Source organism: Armigeres subalbatus, chromosome 1, assembly GCF_024139115.2.
Source record: "Armigeres subalbatus isolate Guangzhou_Male chromosome 1, GZ_Asu_2, whole genome shotgun sequence".
Lineage (NCBI taxonomy): Eukaryota > Metazoa > Arthropoda > Insecta > Diptera > Culicidae > Armigeres > Armigeres subalbatus.
In genome coordinates this window covers 129,155,560-129,172,534 of record NC_085139.1, presented here as the reverse complement: position 1 = coordinate 129,172,534, position 16,975 = coordinate 129,155,560, and the positions used below count along the sequence as shown (strand labels likewise).

Genomic DNA, 16,975 nt, shown 5'->3' with positions numbered 1-16,975 from the left:
AGAAGGAAAAAGGAAAAAAGGAAGCAGGAAGAAGGTAGAAGAAATGAAGAATAAGGAAGAAGGAATACGGAAGAAGGGAGAAGGAAGAAGGAAGAAGGAAGAAGGAAGAAGGAAGAAAGAAGAAAGAAGAAGGAAGAAAAAAGAAAGAAGAAGGAAGAATGAAAAAGGAAGCAGGAAGAAGGAAGAAGGAATGAGGAATAAGGAAGAAGGAATACGGAAGAAGGGAGAAGGAAAAGGAAAGAAGGAAGATAGAAGAAGGAAGAAGGAAGAAGGAAAAAGGAAGAAGGAAAACGGAAAAAGGAAAAAGGAAGAAGAAAGGAGGAAGAAGAAAGAAGATGAAAGAAGGAAGATGAAAAAAGGAAGAAGAAAGAAGGAAGAAGAAAGAAGAAAGAAGGAAGAAGGAAGAAGGAATAAGGAATAAGGAAGAGGGAAGGAGGAAGAAAGAAGGAAGAAAACGGAAGAAAAAAGAAAGAATAAAAAATGAGGTAGAAAGAAAGTAGAAAGGGAAAGGTAAGAAGAAAGAAGGAAGAAGGAAAAAAGAAGAAGGAACAAGGAAAAAGGAAGAAGGAAGGAGAAATAAAGAAGAAGGAATAAGGAAGAAGGAGGAAAGAAGAAGGAAGAAGGAAGAAGGAAGAAGGAAGAAAGAAGAAAGAAGAGGGAAATAAGAAGAAACAAGAAGGAAGAAGTATTGAGGGAAGGAGGAAGAAGGAAGAAGGCAGAAGAAAGAAGAAAGAAGGAAGAAGGAAGAGGGAAGAAGGAAGAAAGAAGAAAGAAGAGGGAAATAAGAAGAAACAAGAAGGAAGAAGTAGTGAGGGAAGGAGGAAGAAGGAAGAAGGCAGAAGAAAGAAGAAAGAAGGAAGAAGGAAGAAAACGGATGAAAGAATAAAAAAGGAGGAAGAAAGAAGGTAGAAAGGGAAAGGGAAGAAGAAAGAAGGAAGAAGGAAAAAGAAGAAGAAAGAAGGATAAAGGAAGAAGAATTAAGGAAGAAGGAATAAGGAAGGAGGAAAGAAGAAGGAAGAAAGAAGAAGGAAGATGCAAAAAGGGAGTAGTAAGAAGGGGTAAGGTGAAGAGAGAACTTCTCATTTTTCACTTCTTGCTTTGTTTTGCAAATTCGGCCTAATGGCCATTCGGCCTAATGACCTTCGGCCAAATGGCCTTCGGCCTAACGGCCTTCGGCCTAATGGCCTGACAACACATAATAAGAGTTATTGCCCTGGAGTGAGGAACTTTTGTATATATATTTTCTATTTGATCATCAAAAAGGGTATCCATAATAATGCTTTTGAAAATCGACACACATAGAAAGATGGGGAATTTTATAACGAACAACTTTTCTGCAACCTTCTGCAACGTTTGAAAGTTCTTAAGCATGAGCATGAGCATGATTGACCGCCCACGGTTGCTACTCCGTTATTGCCAGGCCAGCTGTAATTACACAGAGAACCAATAGATGAAGTTTGGGACTAACATCATCTTCAATGTGTTAGAACTGGTGACCCAAAAATACGCAATACCAGCGCCGGCCGTGTCCGAATGCAGGTCAATTAAGGAACAGGTAGGAAATTGTTGACGTGATACTCGCTTGGATAGAAGCCGACGAGTCATCTGCACTTCCACGAGAAATCACTTGGATATATGAGGTAGGAAGTGTGGCAGAGTTCGTTTTGGTAAACGGTCTGCCGTGTATAGCGTGTAGTTTGATTTTGATATTTTAATTATCTTTCTGATTAACTTACTCACCCGCACAAAGCAGAACAAAATTTCGGCGACCGGCCGATTGTTTTGCTTTCCGCACAAAGCAAAACTAAATTTCGACGACCGGCCGATCGCTCTGCTTAATGGAGAATCTGGAAATCACGCACTGAACTGATTAACTCCAATACCGGCCGCGCAATGCAGAACACAATATTTCGGCAGATCGCGCGATCGTTCTGCTGTCCGAAACAAGAGAAATCTCGCACAGAACTCCCTTCTGCAACGTTTTTGAAAGTTCTTCATGATTTACTGCCGATTGGAAAAATACTTTTTGCATTTCCGCATCATAATACCTGGCTTTACAGTTCATGTTTAAATGAAGAAACTAATAGCACCAACTTGATTTTTTGGCAAGAACGATCATGTGAAGTAAGTCCAACTTAATCATTTTGGTCTCAAAAATAGTGTGTGCAACTCATTGCAAAACTAATTTTTTTCAGCAACCTTCAGCATAGTCTTGCTTTGTTATTGTATAGAAATTGCATTATTAGATTATATTTAATTGCGACATATTAAACAACATTAAACTACTTTCGTCAGGTCGCAATCATCATTGGCCGCCCCTGGTAGCAAAATACTGAACAAATTACGCGTTATAAATTTGCATTTTCTAATAAACCATTTGTATTTAAAACTGCATTTGTTCAATTTTAGCCAAAATAAGATCTCCTCGTTCATAAATGCGTATTCTGCATGTGTTTTTATTATTTTACATTTTATAATACACGAGAAAGATACCAAATGCGTTAGTCTAATCAATATCATATATGTAATAGTCATAACTTATGTGCCTATAAATTCTATCAATTTTCCAAAGGAAAACAAGGATTCCCCACCCAATGCATCATATAGGTGCGAACGCAAAGCGTGTTGAAATGTGGGTCTCACGATGATTCTTAATGCTTCCAATATTGTTCTTATCATGCGCTTTCGATAACCTTTTGTCGATTTATTTTGACTTTAGTCTAAACCACCAGCTGGTGTAATAATTAATAGCTCGTGTGTCGTGGACAATGTGAAAAACTAAACATCACTTGTATTTACTCTAATAATGTATAGGTATAGAAAACATTGTCGAAAATATCAAATGTTTGAATTCGAATTTATCTTTATGTTTTGCCGTTCTCGTACACCAAATGTACGTAAAGGCCTCATGATTATTCTAAAAAACGAATTAATCGACTAAGCTCGACAAAAAGATTATGTCTGTGTACATGTGTACAAAAATGTGTCACACTTTTTGTACTTAGCAATTTTCTCGCAACAACAAGGTCTAATTTTTTGCTAGTCCAGAGTTTCAGAATTATTGATGAAACATAGTGTTTTATTCCGTTTTGGCCAAAATCAAAATCGAGAAAACCAATTAGGTATACCGGCTTATCCAGCATATTACACTGGGATCAGTTTTTCAGCAGGGGATACGAACCGCGTAAAAACAACGCCACCAAAAATCGATTTTTGATGTTTTTCCGGTCCTTTTCCCCTTTTTTGAAGAACTGCATAAAAATGACTTTTTCGAAAAATCCGCGTAAATACGTGTTTATCTCGAAAAACGCATAAATTGCAAAATCCGTGTAAAAAACGACTCACGTAAAAAGCGACCCCAGTGTACTGGAACAAAACTAGTTTAAAATCTGATGGTTTTGTATGATAATGTTTCATCTTTTACTTACACTGTATGAAACGATGTTGAATCTTTAGTTTTAATGATCATTTTTACTCCCAGTTGGACGCATCACATTAGTCTGTCATTGCAAGATCTTTTATATTTTTTAAAACGCACGATGATAAACTATGCCAGGAAACCCAAGAAAACTACTCACTAGTAAATATTTTTGAACGGATCAAGAATCTAAGCTGTTTTTTTTTTATTGAAACAAATTCATGCTTGCGATGTGAGGCTTCATGAGCAGAAAACATGCTTATTACAGTTATCACTGATTTTATAATTACCTAACTAATCATCCCTGGCGCTGTTCAAATAACAAATCGAACCCTTTCGTAGGCACTTCTCTCTGAACCCACTTACCTCGGTACCTGTTCCAGCGGTTTCAACGGGAGCGTCTTGATCGTCCAGCGGAACTCCATATCGATCAGCCTTCTAGCCACTCTCTGCGCAGACTGAACGGTGTTTTGCATCAGCATTGCCACGGTCATCGGGCCGACGCCGCCCGGTACTGGAGTGACATGCGATGCCACCACCAGGGCTTCATCGTACTTCACATCTCCCACCAACCGCTGACCACTCTTCTTGGTAGGATCTGGTTACCAGCGTGTTTGTGTGCGTAGTGGAGAAGCCGTGCAAAGAAATAAGAATAAACGCAGAAAATATATTACCAGAAGTAGAACTTAGTACAACCTCTCAGCTATTAGCTCAACAACCAGGCGAGGATGAATCTAGTATCAGAAATCATCAATCACCAGATCGATGACCACCAATTAGTTTGATCTGGGAACCCTATCATATACCGGATTCGACTTTCTATATTTCAGCCTCCACACATGTTCAGTAAAATTGAGAAGTAATGATAACGAAGGCTTTGTTATCTGCTCATTCCACTGTCTTGTCTTTCGGGTCTTATGTATGTAGATTAATTTTATTCTTATGATGAACTGCTGTTACTGTTCTATCACCATGTATGTGGTTTTGGTGAGTAATGCGGAGATACTATTAATAGAGAACTTGAAATCTAAAAGTATGTTTTTTTGACATGTCTTCATGAACACAAATGTATTAAATTCTGTTATTATTCCAGACCAGCAAATTAAGAATCTAATTGATGAGATCTTGGTAAAATTTACTACTGAAATTCGATATTTTCTGTTGAAGCTTAGTTAAAATTCTTTTGGAATTTGGAAAAAAAATAAAATTGTCGAAATAATTCCGTACCTAATGATCTCCGGTTTTAACGGAACAACGGAAAATCAACAAATTCTTCAAAGAAATATGAACTGGTATAACGGCGACAGACAGGTTTTATCTATTTTGAGTTCGAACGATATGCAGGCCCACTTGAAATGTTAAGATTGAAAACAGACAGATTTTTGGTATGTGTTATGGCTGTGATAGCTGATTGGTTTAGAACTCAATAGTCAAAACATTTGCCCCATAATTTCTGGCTATTGAAATCATAATCTCATTATTTAAAACATAAACAATACGTAGTACTGATTTGTTGCGACTCCCGTTTTGTTTTGATAACCACTTGTCTAGCTACATAATCACTAAAAATACGCTTGGTTGTTTACACATGGGGTTAGCAGGCCTGGTAGCGAGTCACTTTTTAGTGACTTGGTCACTATTTTGAGTCTAGTCACTAAAAAGTCACTATTTGCATCCAAAAGTCACTAAAGTCGCTATTTTCCTGGAAATTGTCACTAAAGTCACTATTTTTACATTGCCTGTTGTAAAAAAGTTCGAAATAAAAATCATTTGTACCTATTATTATCAAGCAACTCAAATATAAATCTGGGAGCAATATATTAAATTAGGGGAATATGCCCCAAAGAAGTATGATCTTTTTCTTCACTAATAAAATTTGGCTAACCTAAGCAAATAGTACAGAATTGAGGAGTATTGGAACCAGAATCACGTATGTTGGTGAGCGTTAATACCCTCCGGTGAAAATATAGTGAGCAGACTCAGTTTCATCACTTGACAATGATGTTTGATGTTTCTCAATGTATAGAATAATGAGCGATAAGGGCGACGATGTCAAAAAGTACATTATGGTTGTTAAATGGTTGTTAAACCCGTTTATGATTTTTTTGTTAAATATCTTGGCTGTGCATATGCACAGCATATGTTTCGAAATGGACAAATTGATATGAAATTTGCGAAAAAGAATCCACGTGTCTTGGAGGGACTCGAACCCTCAACCTCCTACTCTCTAGATAGGCGTGATAACCCCTGCACAACAAGACCACTTAAAGTTTGTTAAGTGGTCTTGTTGTGAAGGGGTTATCACGCCTATCTAGAGAGTAGGAGGTTGAGGGTTCGAGTCCCTCCAAGACACGTGGATTCTTTTTCGCAAATTTCATATCAATTTGTCCATTTCGAAACATATGCTGTGCATATGCACAGCCAAGATATTTAACAAAAAAATGGTTTTCGTACGGCCGAGTTGCCGAATAATATGCAATTAATTGCCGTTTATGATTGTTAAATCCGCCTTACGAAAAGTCTCGAAAAAAATGTAGAGCAAGTTATGTCAGAAATAATTCTGGCACAAGTCAATAATTTCAAAACTTTTTGATTGAAATTATTTCGAAATATCACATTTTATGAAAAAAAAATCTGTTTATAAACAAATATGAATAGATACCCAAGAAACTAGTGTGGATGTGAATGAATTGGTCGGCTTTTTGAAATCTGAAATCAAACAAAAAAATAATTAGATTAAAAAAATTTGTTTAACTCGAGTTTATTTGGCCATCCATTTTCAAATAACTTGATTACTAAAGTCAGACATTTAGAAATTGAAGTTTATTAGAATTTCTAGATTTCAAATAAGATACCACCGTTTTATTGGATTTTGAAAATTTTCCTCAGTATGCCACGTTGAGTTCAAAATCTCAAAAACTTCATTTAAACTTGTTTCATAGTTTAATAAGAGGTAAAATCGTATTAAAAACTTTACCATCGAATTTCAAAAACGGGTTGTACTCAAAAGTTTCATCTCCTCGAAAAATGTCCCTATGCAAAATTTCAGCTCAATCGGACTTCTTTAAGTGTTTGACCAAAGCGGTCAAAGTTTGACTATTTTGAAACACAAAGGGGGGGAGGGGTACAGGAAAAATCCGAAACCGAATTTTTTGTTGTTGTCAAACGTCTTAGAAATGCATGAAACGTCGTTATATTAAAATCACCAGATCTGGACGTTTCATGCATGTCTAAAACATTTGGCATAAAAAAAAATTAGAAAATTTTCAGTCCGATCGGGCTGAAATTTTCATAGGGACTTTTTTCGAGGAGATGAAATTTTTGAGCACTACCCGTTTTTTAAATTCGAAAAGTAGATTTTCATTGGCACCCTAATGGTCACATTGCTAGCTTCTGGCTGATCCAAGCAATACTACCCTCAATATCCAACTCCGTGGTACTCATGAGAGTGTTACTGGCCTCTTGCTTCCATCCTCTCCCTACTTACGGTGAAGATGGGCGAGGCCAGTAGCAGTAATCCTCATGCTTTAGTTAATTCGCCTTTTCTTGATTTGTGATAGCATTCTGCATAAGGATTTCAAAAATAAGAGTTTGCAATCTACGAATTATGCCGTAACAATGCTTATGCAACTTGTAGCTCTATTCCGGTTCAAAACTCACTCAAAGTCACTATTTGGTCACTTTTTCTGCAATTGAAAGTCACTATTTGGTCACTTTTTGTCATCGTTGGTCACTAGTCACTATTTTGAACGGCATTCATCGCTACCAGCCCTGCGGTTAGTTCTCAACTCAAATTTAGCATCATAATCAGGGTGGTCGATTTAAATATTCATATATTGAAAATCTAAACGAAGTTATGCCACCAAACGGATTTCTTACTTTTGGTTATAACGCTAAGTAGTGAAAAAAAAAACAATAATTGTTCACAATCTATAATTTGATCTATCAAAAGTTTCGTGCGAAATGGACTTTATGTTCGGATGCTTTTTGGGCCCATGAAATGTTGGTGCCTTATTCACTGTAAATCGTTTGTATAAGCCGTAAGGTAGTCAATTATAATGTGCTGCTTCAAGTGAAAATCGTCAGCCGAATTTTGGCAACGAGTGTTCTAATGTTGTTCAAAAAAGTTTTGGATAATTGTATCACTAAACTAATGAAAATAATGAATTTTAATATGAATTCTAAAATAGTGTGATTGGTACCCGTTCATCTAATGTGCGAAAATAGGTCCATTCCAAAAACTACTTAATTGGGCAAAAGAAAAAACTTTTGCATTGCCTGCCTACTTAAGAGGTTGCTAACAAACCGAGTCAGAGCAAATTTTCACGCAAGTTTAATGCGTTCATCAGTTAAAGAAGTGCATTGCGTAGTATAAATAAAGTCGGCTTGATACACTTTCTCAAAGAAGCATTGGTAAATATCTCTCTACAAAACGATGTATTATTGTTGAATTATTGATTAGTTTGCGTTATGAGCCAACGTTGCATCCAGGCCTAACATTACATCCCGTTACCCTAGATGAAGCGTTTAGAAAAATAACCATTTGTTTTGGACATTATCAAATTATAGTTGGGTTTTTTAATTTTGAAAAAACATATTGATTTTTTTTAATCATTCAACAGAACAGCTTTTTTGAGCTACAATATGTTTTTTTTCACACTCGTAAGACCCTAAATTTGATGTTAAAAATCCATTTTAATATTTTTAAGAAATTTGAGTGCTTAACAGTTAGCTCACAGAATGACAGCTCGGCCTATAGTAAAATATAGTTAGGGGTGTTCAAAATGCGAAATTATTAGGTTTTTCGAATTCGATTTAAAATAATTCCCGTGCACCAAAAATTCATGAAATTTTGGATTTAGCTTTGTTTTTATAATATATTTAAGATATGTAATAATCTCAATACCCCTAAAAACCCAATCATTGGAAACTATGACGAGAAAAAACATCCCTTATTGTAAGTCAGAATGACAGCATCCCTAGCAAGAAAATGTTTACTCATTTTATTTCCCCTCCGACCGTTCTCATTGGTTGGAGCGTATGCTGCATCGCCTATAAAAGAAGGCACATTGCACTGGTTAGGTCATTCTTACTCGGTCGCGATAGACGAACCATTGCATCGGAGCTGCATCGGGCTGGATCGGACACGCCAACACGTCAAATGTGTCGTAGGCCATTCATTCGTTCGACGGAGCGAAAGCGGAGAGCGGGGGTTTTGATCGCAAGCCAGCAAGATGCGGTGCGGCGTTCAACAAGTTGCAAAAAAATAATCATTTTCAGGACCAAGAGTTAATTTCAATGATTCTCTGGCCGGTAGTGAAAGTCCTCTTATTAGATAAGCAGCGTAATCCTACCAGCAAGGTTAACAAAATTGAGCGTCAAATCACGACACTGTTCTGAATATGTTTTGTGTCTATTGTGGAACATGTAATGGAATATGTGTATGAAAGATGTTCAGATCTACACGCGTAACCAATGATCTATACGCCTGTTTTGAATATTCTGTGTGCGCATTATGACATATAATGAAATATGCGTATGCAAGATACATCGAGCAAAATAAAAATAGCACCACCATGCTGTTTGCCTTTCTCGTACATCAAAGTTGTACCGAAAGGCTATCATTTCACTCCAAAATCGAACTTTTTATAGAAGTCTCGGAGACCCATGATGTTATGTACCAATCGACTCAGGTCGTCAAACTGAACAAATGTCTGTCAGTCAGTGTGTATGTTTGTGTGTGCACATGAAAACCGAAAAACATTAGCCACTTTATCATATAGCAATTCTTAACCGATTGTCTCGCAACAAGTTTCATTCGACGGGGGACAAGGGGACAAACCCTAGTTGATCATTAATATATATAATCACGATCGATCATTGCGTACAAAAGTTATGAAGGAAATGGTGTGTTGATCCATAAGCTTGGTTGGTTTATTCTCTATACAGCGTGTGAAAGAGCCGTAATATAGGCATTTTTTATTCGCTATTTATCTAATACATGCATTCTTCTCTTTGGCTAGGTATTCCGTGTTTTCTTAACACTATCATCCTTATTTGCTATGTTACATGTTAAGTTATTATTAAATAATACATTTCAATTGCCTCTGGCAGTTAGGATTTTTCCTCTGGTTGAATTGAACCATGTAGGAATTACAATGTTTTCAATTTAAACTAAACTTGACCTAATTTACACTAAGGGTGCAAGGAGCTAGTCGTTGCAATAGAAGATTGCAACGATTTTTGCCTAAAAATTGGAAATTATTTTGTTGGACCTTTGTTACAATGTCACAATATTAGAAATTCTATGAAGTTCATTGGTACCATACTATGGAGGCAACCTCAGAATGATTTTCAAAACTTTATTTTGAATCATCTGTGCCTTCTTTCTGGTATTTGTTTTATTTGGATGACTTGATGTGACTTTTAAAAGTTAATTTTTGATCTAGCAGAAGTCCTAAATATTTAGCTTCGCTAGATCAATTAATTGGAACCCCCATAGTGACAATATGTTTGTTAGAAGGTTTAAAATAAGCTGAGTTTTGGAAGCATTCAAGGAAATTTTTCCATTTTTGCAAGTAAGTGGAGAAAATATCCAAACTTTTTTGCAATCTATTACTAATGACACGAAGGCTTCGCCCTTTGACTGAGTGGCTCGTGTCATCTGCAAACAAAGATTTTTGACACCCTGGTGGTAAATCAGGTAGGGGAAAAGACGGCTTTGGCAGGTTTTGTTCTATTATTGGCAGGGGGGTTTTTGTCGACCAAATTTTATGAAATTTGGCCACAATGTTCTTTGATATGCAAAGAATGTTTAGGCCAAATTTGAGCATAGTCAGACATAACGTTGGAGTAATAGATCTCACTTCATCCAAATTAGTTCCCAACGAAGAGTCAAAAACATTCTCTTGGTTGAGAATGTCTTCGGAGCTCTGTGTAACCTGATCCTCAATTGGACTAGTGAGACCTAGACTAAAATTATGGGCACTCTCGAACTGCTGAGCAAGTTTTTAAGCCTTTTCGCCATTTGTTAATAAAATTTTATTTCCCTCTTCAAGCGCTGGAATTGGCTTTTGAGGTTTTTTTTAAAAGAATTTTCGTTAATTTCCAAAAAGGTTTCGAACTGGGATCCAACTTCGAGACATTATTCTCAAAGTTGGTATTTCTCAGAATAGCAGGGATTGAATCCTAAAGAGAAAGAGCAAGTCTCTTACTTATCATCTCTGTATACATATACGATATGTAGCATACCGCGAGAAACTTTTTTCGCAAGCTGTAATGATAGCGAACTGATTCGGGATGTTATACCCCATGATAAATTTCTTTTAGAAAGCTCCAAATGTGGGGAGCACTGGCTCTGATGATGCATTTCAATTTGCTCTACACAGCTGTGCAATAACCAACACGAAAGGAGCGAAAACAAAGCGAAAATCACCATTTTTATGTGGGGGCTGCCTATCCGATTCTGTTTTTTCGCACTTTTATACAAGTTTGATAAATTTGTTATCATGGCTTGTTATGATTCGGAACAGTTTTTGCCTCTATTTTATCGTTGTTCGTTATCTATTGAGAGCGATTTCTGCAAACCCTGCAGAATAGTGAAACGTTTTTTAATTTCATTTTGCAAATCTCGCCAAATAACTTTCAACGCGGGATCGCGAGTTCTTTGGTATTGCCTTCGCCTCACATTTTTAAGACGGATCAGTAGCTGAAGATCGTCGTTAATAATAATGGAGTTGAATTTAATTTCACATTTAGGAACTGCAATGCCTCTGGCTTCGACAATTAAATTTGTCAAAGATACGAGAGCATTATCAATATCACTTTTGGTATCGAGAGGAATATCAACATCAAAATTCGTATCGATATACGTTTTATATAAATCCCAATCAGCTCTATGATAATTAAAAGTAGAGCTGATTGGAGTATAAATGGCTTCTTGTGAGATTTCAAACGTCACAGGAAGGTGATCAGAGTCAAAGTCAGCATGAGTTACCAATTGGCCACACAGCTGACTTGAATCCGTTAAAACCAAATCAATTGTCGAAGGATTTCGAGTGGATGAAAAACAAGTTGGGCCATTGGGATATTAAATAGTATAATATCCCGCAGAACAATCTTCAAATAAAATTTTGTCGTTGGAATTGCTTTGAGCATTATTCCATGAACGGTGTTTGGCATTGAAGTCACCAAGAAGAATTTTCACCAAGTGAAGAATTTGAAGATCAGCTTTCAACAAATTCTTTTGCTGCCCATTGCATTGAAAAGGCAAGTAGGCTGCAATGAAGGAAAATTGTCCAAAATTTGTTTCAACAGAAACGCCCAAGGTTTCAAAAACTTTGGTTTCGAACGAAGAAACTAATTTATGTTTGATACGTCTATTAATCACAATGGCGACTCCACCACAGGCGCTGTCAAGACGATCATTTTTTTAGATAAAACAATTTGGATCTCTTTTAATTGAGAGTCCTAGTTTTAAATACGTTTCAGTTATAATGGCAATATGAACATTTTGAACTGTTAGGAAGTTGAATAATTCATCTTCCTTACCCTTTAGAGAGCGGGCATTCCAATTTAGAACTTTCACACAATTATTTGGATCCATTAAAACGGAGTCCGATAACAATTTTTTGTGTGTACTTTATTCCAACCTGAACAGCTTCAGGTATGGTGTTTGCTTTGAACATTGCATCAATCATGTAATGCAATTGTTCAGTTAAAAAATCAAAGTCGGAAGCAGACATGCTACCTGAATCGGCAACATGACCGTTATTTTCCGTTGGGATATGTGTATAAACCTCATTTTGAGAAGAGAAATTTTGTCTACCAGCAGCGATGTTTGGTTTCGAATTTTGAGCGTTTGTAAAATTTCTACCCGTCGAATCTGGGATCCGATTGGAATTTCCCGTCATCAATTTTGCACGGGAAAAAAACTGTTTTGCGTGAAGGGCATTCCCAGAAATTGGATTTATGATTCCCCCCACAATTTGCACATTTAAATTTACTGGAATCTTTTCTCACAGGACATGCGTCCTTAGCGCGTAAGGTTCCACCACAAATCATGCATTTAGCATTGTTGGGTCCGCTCGTCACAAATGAGAAGAAGAGTGTTGTTTTCTGTGTTTTTGATTCCGATGTATTTATCGAATAAAATACTCCTACATTAGTGTTTGTCGGGTTAAATTAAGTTTCCTGTTACATTTAGTCTCTCCTTCTATTTTGCCTCCGTATCTAGTCCAAGGCGACACGTATATCTTCCAACCGTCCTTTAGTTTTAAGGTACAATAATAGATCAAAGTATTTCTTTTTTTATGAGAATTTCTTACCAATAAATGAAATCGAATCTAAACAAATCGATTATGTCTGTCCGAAACTGTGTGTGGGTTTGACCTAATATTAATATAATTAACTCATCATTATTCCATCAACGAGTTCATTCGAAAATTTCATACCTTAATTCTTTGGATAAATTCACAATAATATTATAATTTGATTTAGATTAGTAGTAGCAATTCACGATTAACCATCGAACTATAGCGCACATGCTTTCTAATGACAATTCTATTGTTCCCGCCAATTGACATCTCTTGTCTGGTTATTCGCCACAGGGCCTATTTATCGCGGCGGCGCACGTCACAAGCATCCATGTGACAATGTTTGGTTCCATGACCCTTTTTTGGCACTTACGGCACTTGGTGGGGTTTTGGAAATTTCCCCCAGGGCCTGCGAAAATGTTCCCAACTTGGATTGATAAAAATCCAAGTAATTGAGAAATTTCAATTTTAATCTCATCCAGTGATTTGTCATCACTGGGGAGACCTTTCAAGACGACTTTGAACAATCGCTCAGTTTTGTCGTCGTATGTGAAGAATTTATGGCGCTTCTCAGTTAAATACTGAAGAAGACGTTTGCGATCGTCAAAGGATCCCGGCAAAACGCGGCAGGCACCCTTCCTAGCAATCTGAAATGAAACCTTGATCCCCTGAAGGTTACTCAAGATTTCATTCCGAAAGCCAGATAACTCGGCAACAGATACCACAATTGGCGGAATCCGTTGTTTCTTCGCATGAATCGAATCACCTGGGCTAGAGGTAGATTCGATTTTCTCAAATTCGTCATTAATCAAATCGAACTGATTGCTCAGTTCGATAGGAGAAGTAATAATGTCAATGTTTAGAAGGAATATCTGAAGTCTCCAGCTTCCTTCTATTTTTTCCGCGCTTGGGCAGGACGGTCTTGAAACCTTGTTTCTTTGAAGGAAGTGGAGAATTCAGAGACTCCCCCTTCTCTTGTTTTTATTAATGCTCATTGCTGAGCGTGGAGACGTGACCTTCTAAGAGGTTTTTCCCAGAACGGTGTCCCTGCAGGGTTTCCACCGCTTGTCGGAATTTAACTTCCGCAAACGGGTCCAACGTAAAACAAAGGCACGGGCCCTTGCAAAGATCGTAACGGGATCAGTGGGTGCAAATAGCGCTGAGAAGCACAGTTGAAATTAAAATAGCTTCGGGTAGTATTAAAAACTTCCTTCCGCAAAGAGAGAAAAAAACTGCACAGCACGAAAGCACGATGCGGTCTGAATGGACACATTCTAGTATTTGTACTACAAAGAGTATGTAGCATATTTGAATCGGGCAAATTAATCTTTTGTTACGCGTATAGGTTTAGAAGCCTTACTCTAGGGATTTTTTGGATGACCAAGATCATATCGTTTGAACACATTCTTTCCTTTCTACTACAGAGAGCATGTTCCACATTTGAAACAGGCCAACCAACGCGTGTAGATCGAAAGGTAATAATGGATTTCTTGGATTGTCAAGAACATATACTGTCTACAACAATATCTTTTCTCTGTAACCATAAAGAGCGGATAACGTATTCAGAAACAGCACTACAGATCTTTGTTCACGAGTGTAGAACTGAAGCTATTTATTACAATGGTATGACTGCCTAGGCAGTAGGGTGGTAGTGGGTTGTACCCACGCACACTCTTGGTGTGGTCTGTCTGTGACAGAATGAGTGAAGTCTCGTTAGGGCTGACAGGAGTGTCGGGGGTTGGTGTTTCTGCGGCACTTCAGAAACATGAGCGGCATAGAGGGACACCGCAACTAGCGTCACCTCCGGCTTGGCAGACTGCTAACCTAGCGGCTACTGAACGAGCTCGAGATTCCCAAATTGGACGCATAAGTCAAATCACTCGCAATACATTTCTCAAGCCAACACTTCCACATGTGCGTAGTACACTTTCACATTAGAGGAGCGCGAGTATTTAGAATGTTTGGCGGCTGTACACATTCTTCATCAGCAACTGTACTGATCAAGTGAGGTTGTGTAAGCTATTTGCCAGTCGGTCGGCAAGCTCAGACCCGACCGCATTGCGTAGGCAAGAGCACGCAACTCAGGTTCAGTTCAATCAAAGTTAATTGCCTATTTCCGGGCATTAAACCACCCGACCGATGTGGAAGTGTTGGCTTGAGAAATGGATTGCGAGTGATTTGACTATGCGTCCAATTTGGGAATCTCCAGCTCGTTCAGCAGCCGCTAGGTTGCGAAAGCCGACGGAGGTCCTTCGTAGCTTAGTTGGTTAAAGCACCGGTCTAGCGTACTGTAGGGTCATGGGTTCGAGTCCCATCGAAGGGAAAGTTGTTACCTCCAATACATTTTCCAAATCAATATCTTCCACATAACGTACATACTCACATATGAGTTTTCATAACATCAAATTTTGTTTTCAATATAATCTCAACAGCAAAGCTTAATATCAATTTGCTCTCATTTTGTTAACCAACTTTGCTCGTTCTCTTAAATCGCAAAGGATCCCGTTGTTCATTATCGGACGAATCTGCTCGTCGTAGGTTTTAATCGCCAAGGATGTCCCCTATCGACCAGGCAAGGTGAGGGTCGACCAATTATTTCAAGAAGATAAGACGTTTGTATCGTACGGTCCAGAACCACCCACACAACGACTGTCCTTGAAGCGGTTGTGAGTTTTTTTGTGTTGTGGAAAACCCCCTGATTACCCAATAGTTAGCCGACAATGGAATTGCGGGATAGTCTCTTCTGTCCTCCTGATTCTAACACGAATTATTTATAGATTTTGCCGAAATTACGATTCAGAAGATCTTAAAAAGTTGCCCCCTACCTCTAAATCCTGGCTAGCCCGTGAAATAGAACCTTACCTGGAATAGAATTGATGCCACAATCGATGACGACGGCACTCGGCTTGATCCATGCACCGCGAATCATTTCCGGTTTTCCTACTGCAACCACAAGAATATCTGCCTTCTTGATCTAAAAGTGAAAAATCTATGTTACCTATTCAAATAAATACGCCCATAAGTTTTTACATCCTACCGTCATGTTCATATTTTTCGTCTTGGAATGGCACACCGTTACGGTAGCATCGTGCCATTTTAGCAGTTCGGACATTGGCGTACCGACGATTTTACTTCGACCAATGACAACTGCATGTGATCCAGCTATGGGAATTCCGGTGCGTTTGATTAATTCCATACAACCATTAGGAGTACAGGGAAGAAATCCACTCAAATCTCCGACGGCTACACGTCCCTCGTTTACTGTGTTAAGACTTGAAAAAAGAAAAATACGTATTAGGGTTTATCAAAAAATATTACTTTTTTTGCTTTTCTCGCATACAAAGTATACGTATGTTCGCTCTAAAAACATACTTTTTATAGAAGGCCCGGAGACCCATATTATTATATACCAATCGACTCAGCTCGACGAATTGAGGTGATGTCTGTGTGTGTATGTGTATGTATGTGTGTGCGCAAAAAGTCTCGCCAACTTTTCGGGCACTTACCCTTAACCGATTTCAGGGCGCAGACTTGAGTTTGCCAATTGCACAGGGATCACCCTGTCTCGTATTCTGTTTAAGAGACTGAGTTTGCTTGAGGAGTCAGCGAATACCAGGCAGGTTTCATGAGGGCCGATTATCAACGAACCAGATGTTAATCCTGCGGATGATCTTTGCACTTCTAGCTATACGGCTCTCTGATATGCAGAATAAGCTCAACTATCTTGCCGAGTGCTCCTCTTCGGCAGTTGCAGGTTTAGTCATCAACGTCAACAAAACAAAATCATTGGTGGTAAATACGACGACACCATCCAGCTTCACAGTAGCCGGGTAATCAGTAGAGGATATTGAAAGCTTTCAATATCTTGGTAGCCAAATGGCGTCAGATAGCGGTAAAAAGATCGACAAAAGAGAAGCGATCATGATAGCAAGGGCTGCCTTTGTGAATTTAAGAACTTATCTAGGTACATTAGTGCTGTCTAATGAGAGCTTGAAGTAGCTCGAAGTTTCTCCCTGTCCTGCTTATGCCAATTTGTTGACAAAAAAGAACGAGCAGGACGGGAACAACTTCGAGCTACTTCGAGCTGCTCATTGGACAGCATTATTTACTACGGTGCTTACTTCTACTCGCTTATTAACCCGTACCCGACAGGGTACCCGGGTACCTTTTTTGTTTTCAAGTGAATTTTTTTTAGGGTTCTAAACATCGCAGGAAATTGAAACTCCGTGACATCTTCAAACTC

At 38.2% G+C, this 16,975-nt stretch overlaps 1 protein-coding gene across 2 annotated transcripts in view; it reads right to left on the bottom strand.

The window, feature by feature from the left end:
• LOC134205123 (C-1-tetrahydrofolate synthase, cytoplasmic) overlaps window positions 1-16,975 on the bottom strand; it is an 81,316-nt gene that overhangs the window by 10,273 nt on the left and 54,068 nt on the right. For both annotated transcript variants that reach the window (XM_062680066.1, XM_062680067.1), the window contains 3 exons: window positions 15,770-16,004; window positions 15,595-15,706; window positions 3,785-4,016 (listed from right to left, as the gene is read on the bottom strand). In XM_062680066.1, the coding sequence (XP_062536050.1) occupies window positions 3,785-4,016; window positions 15,595-15,706; window positions 15,770-16,004 (579 nt within the window). The remainder of the gene's footprint in view (window positions 1-3,784; window positions 4,017-15,594; window positions 15,707-15,769; window positions 16,005-16,975) is intronic.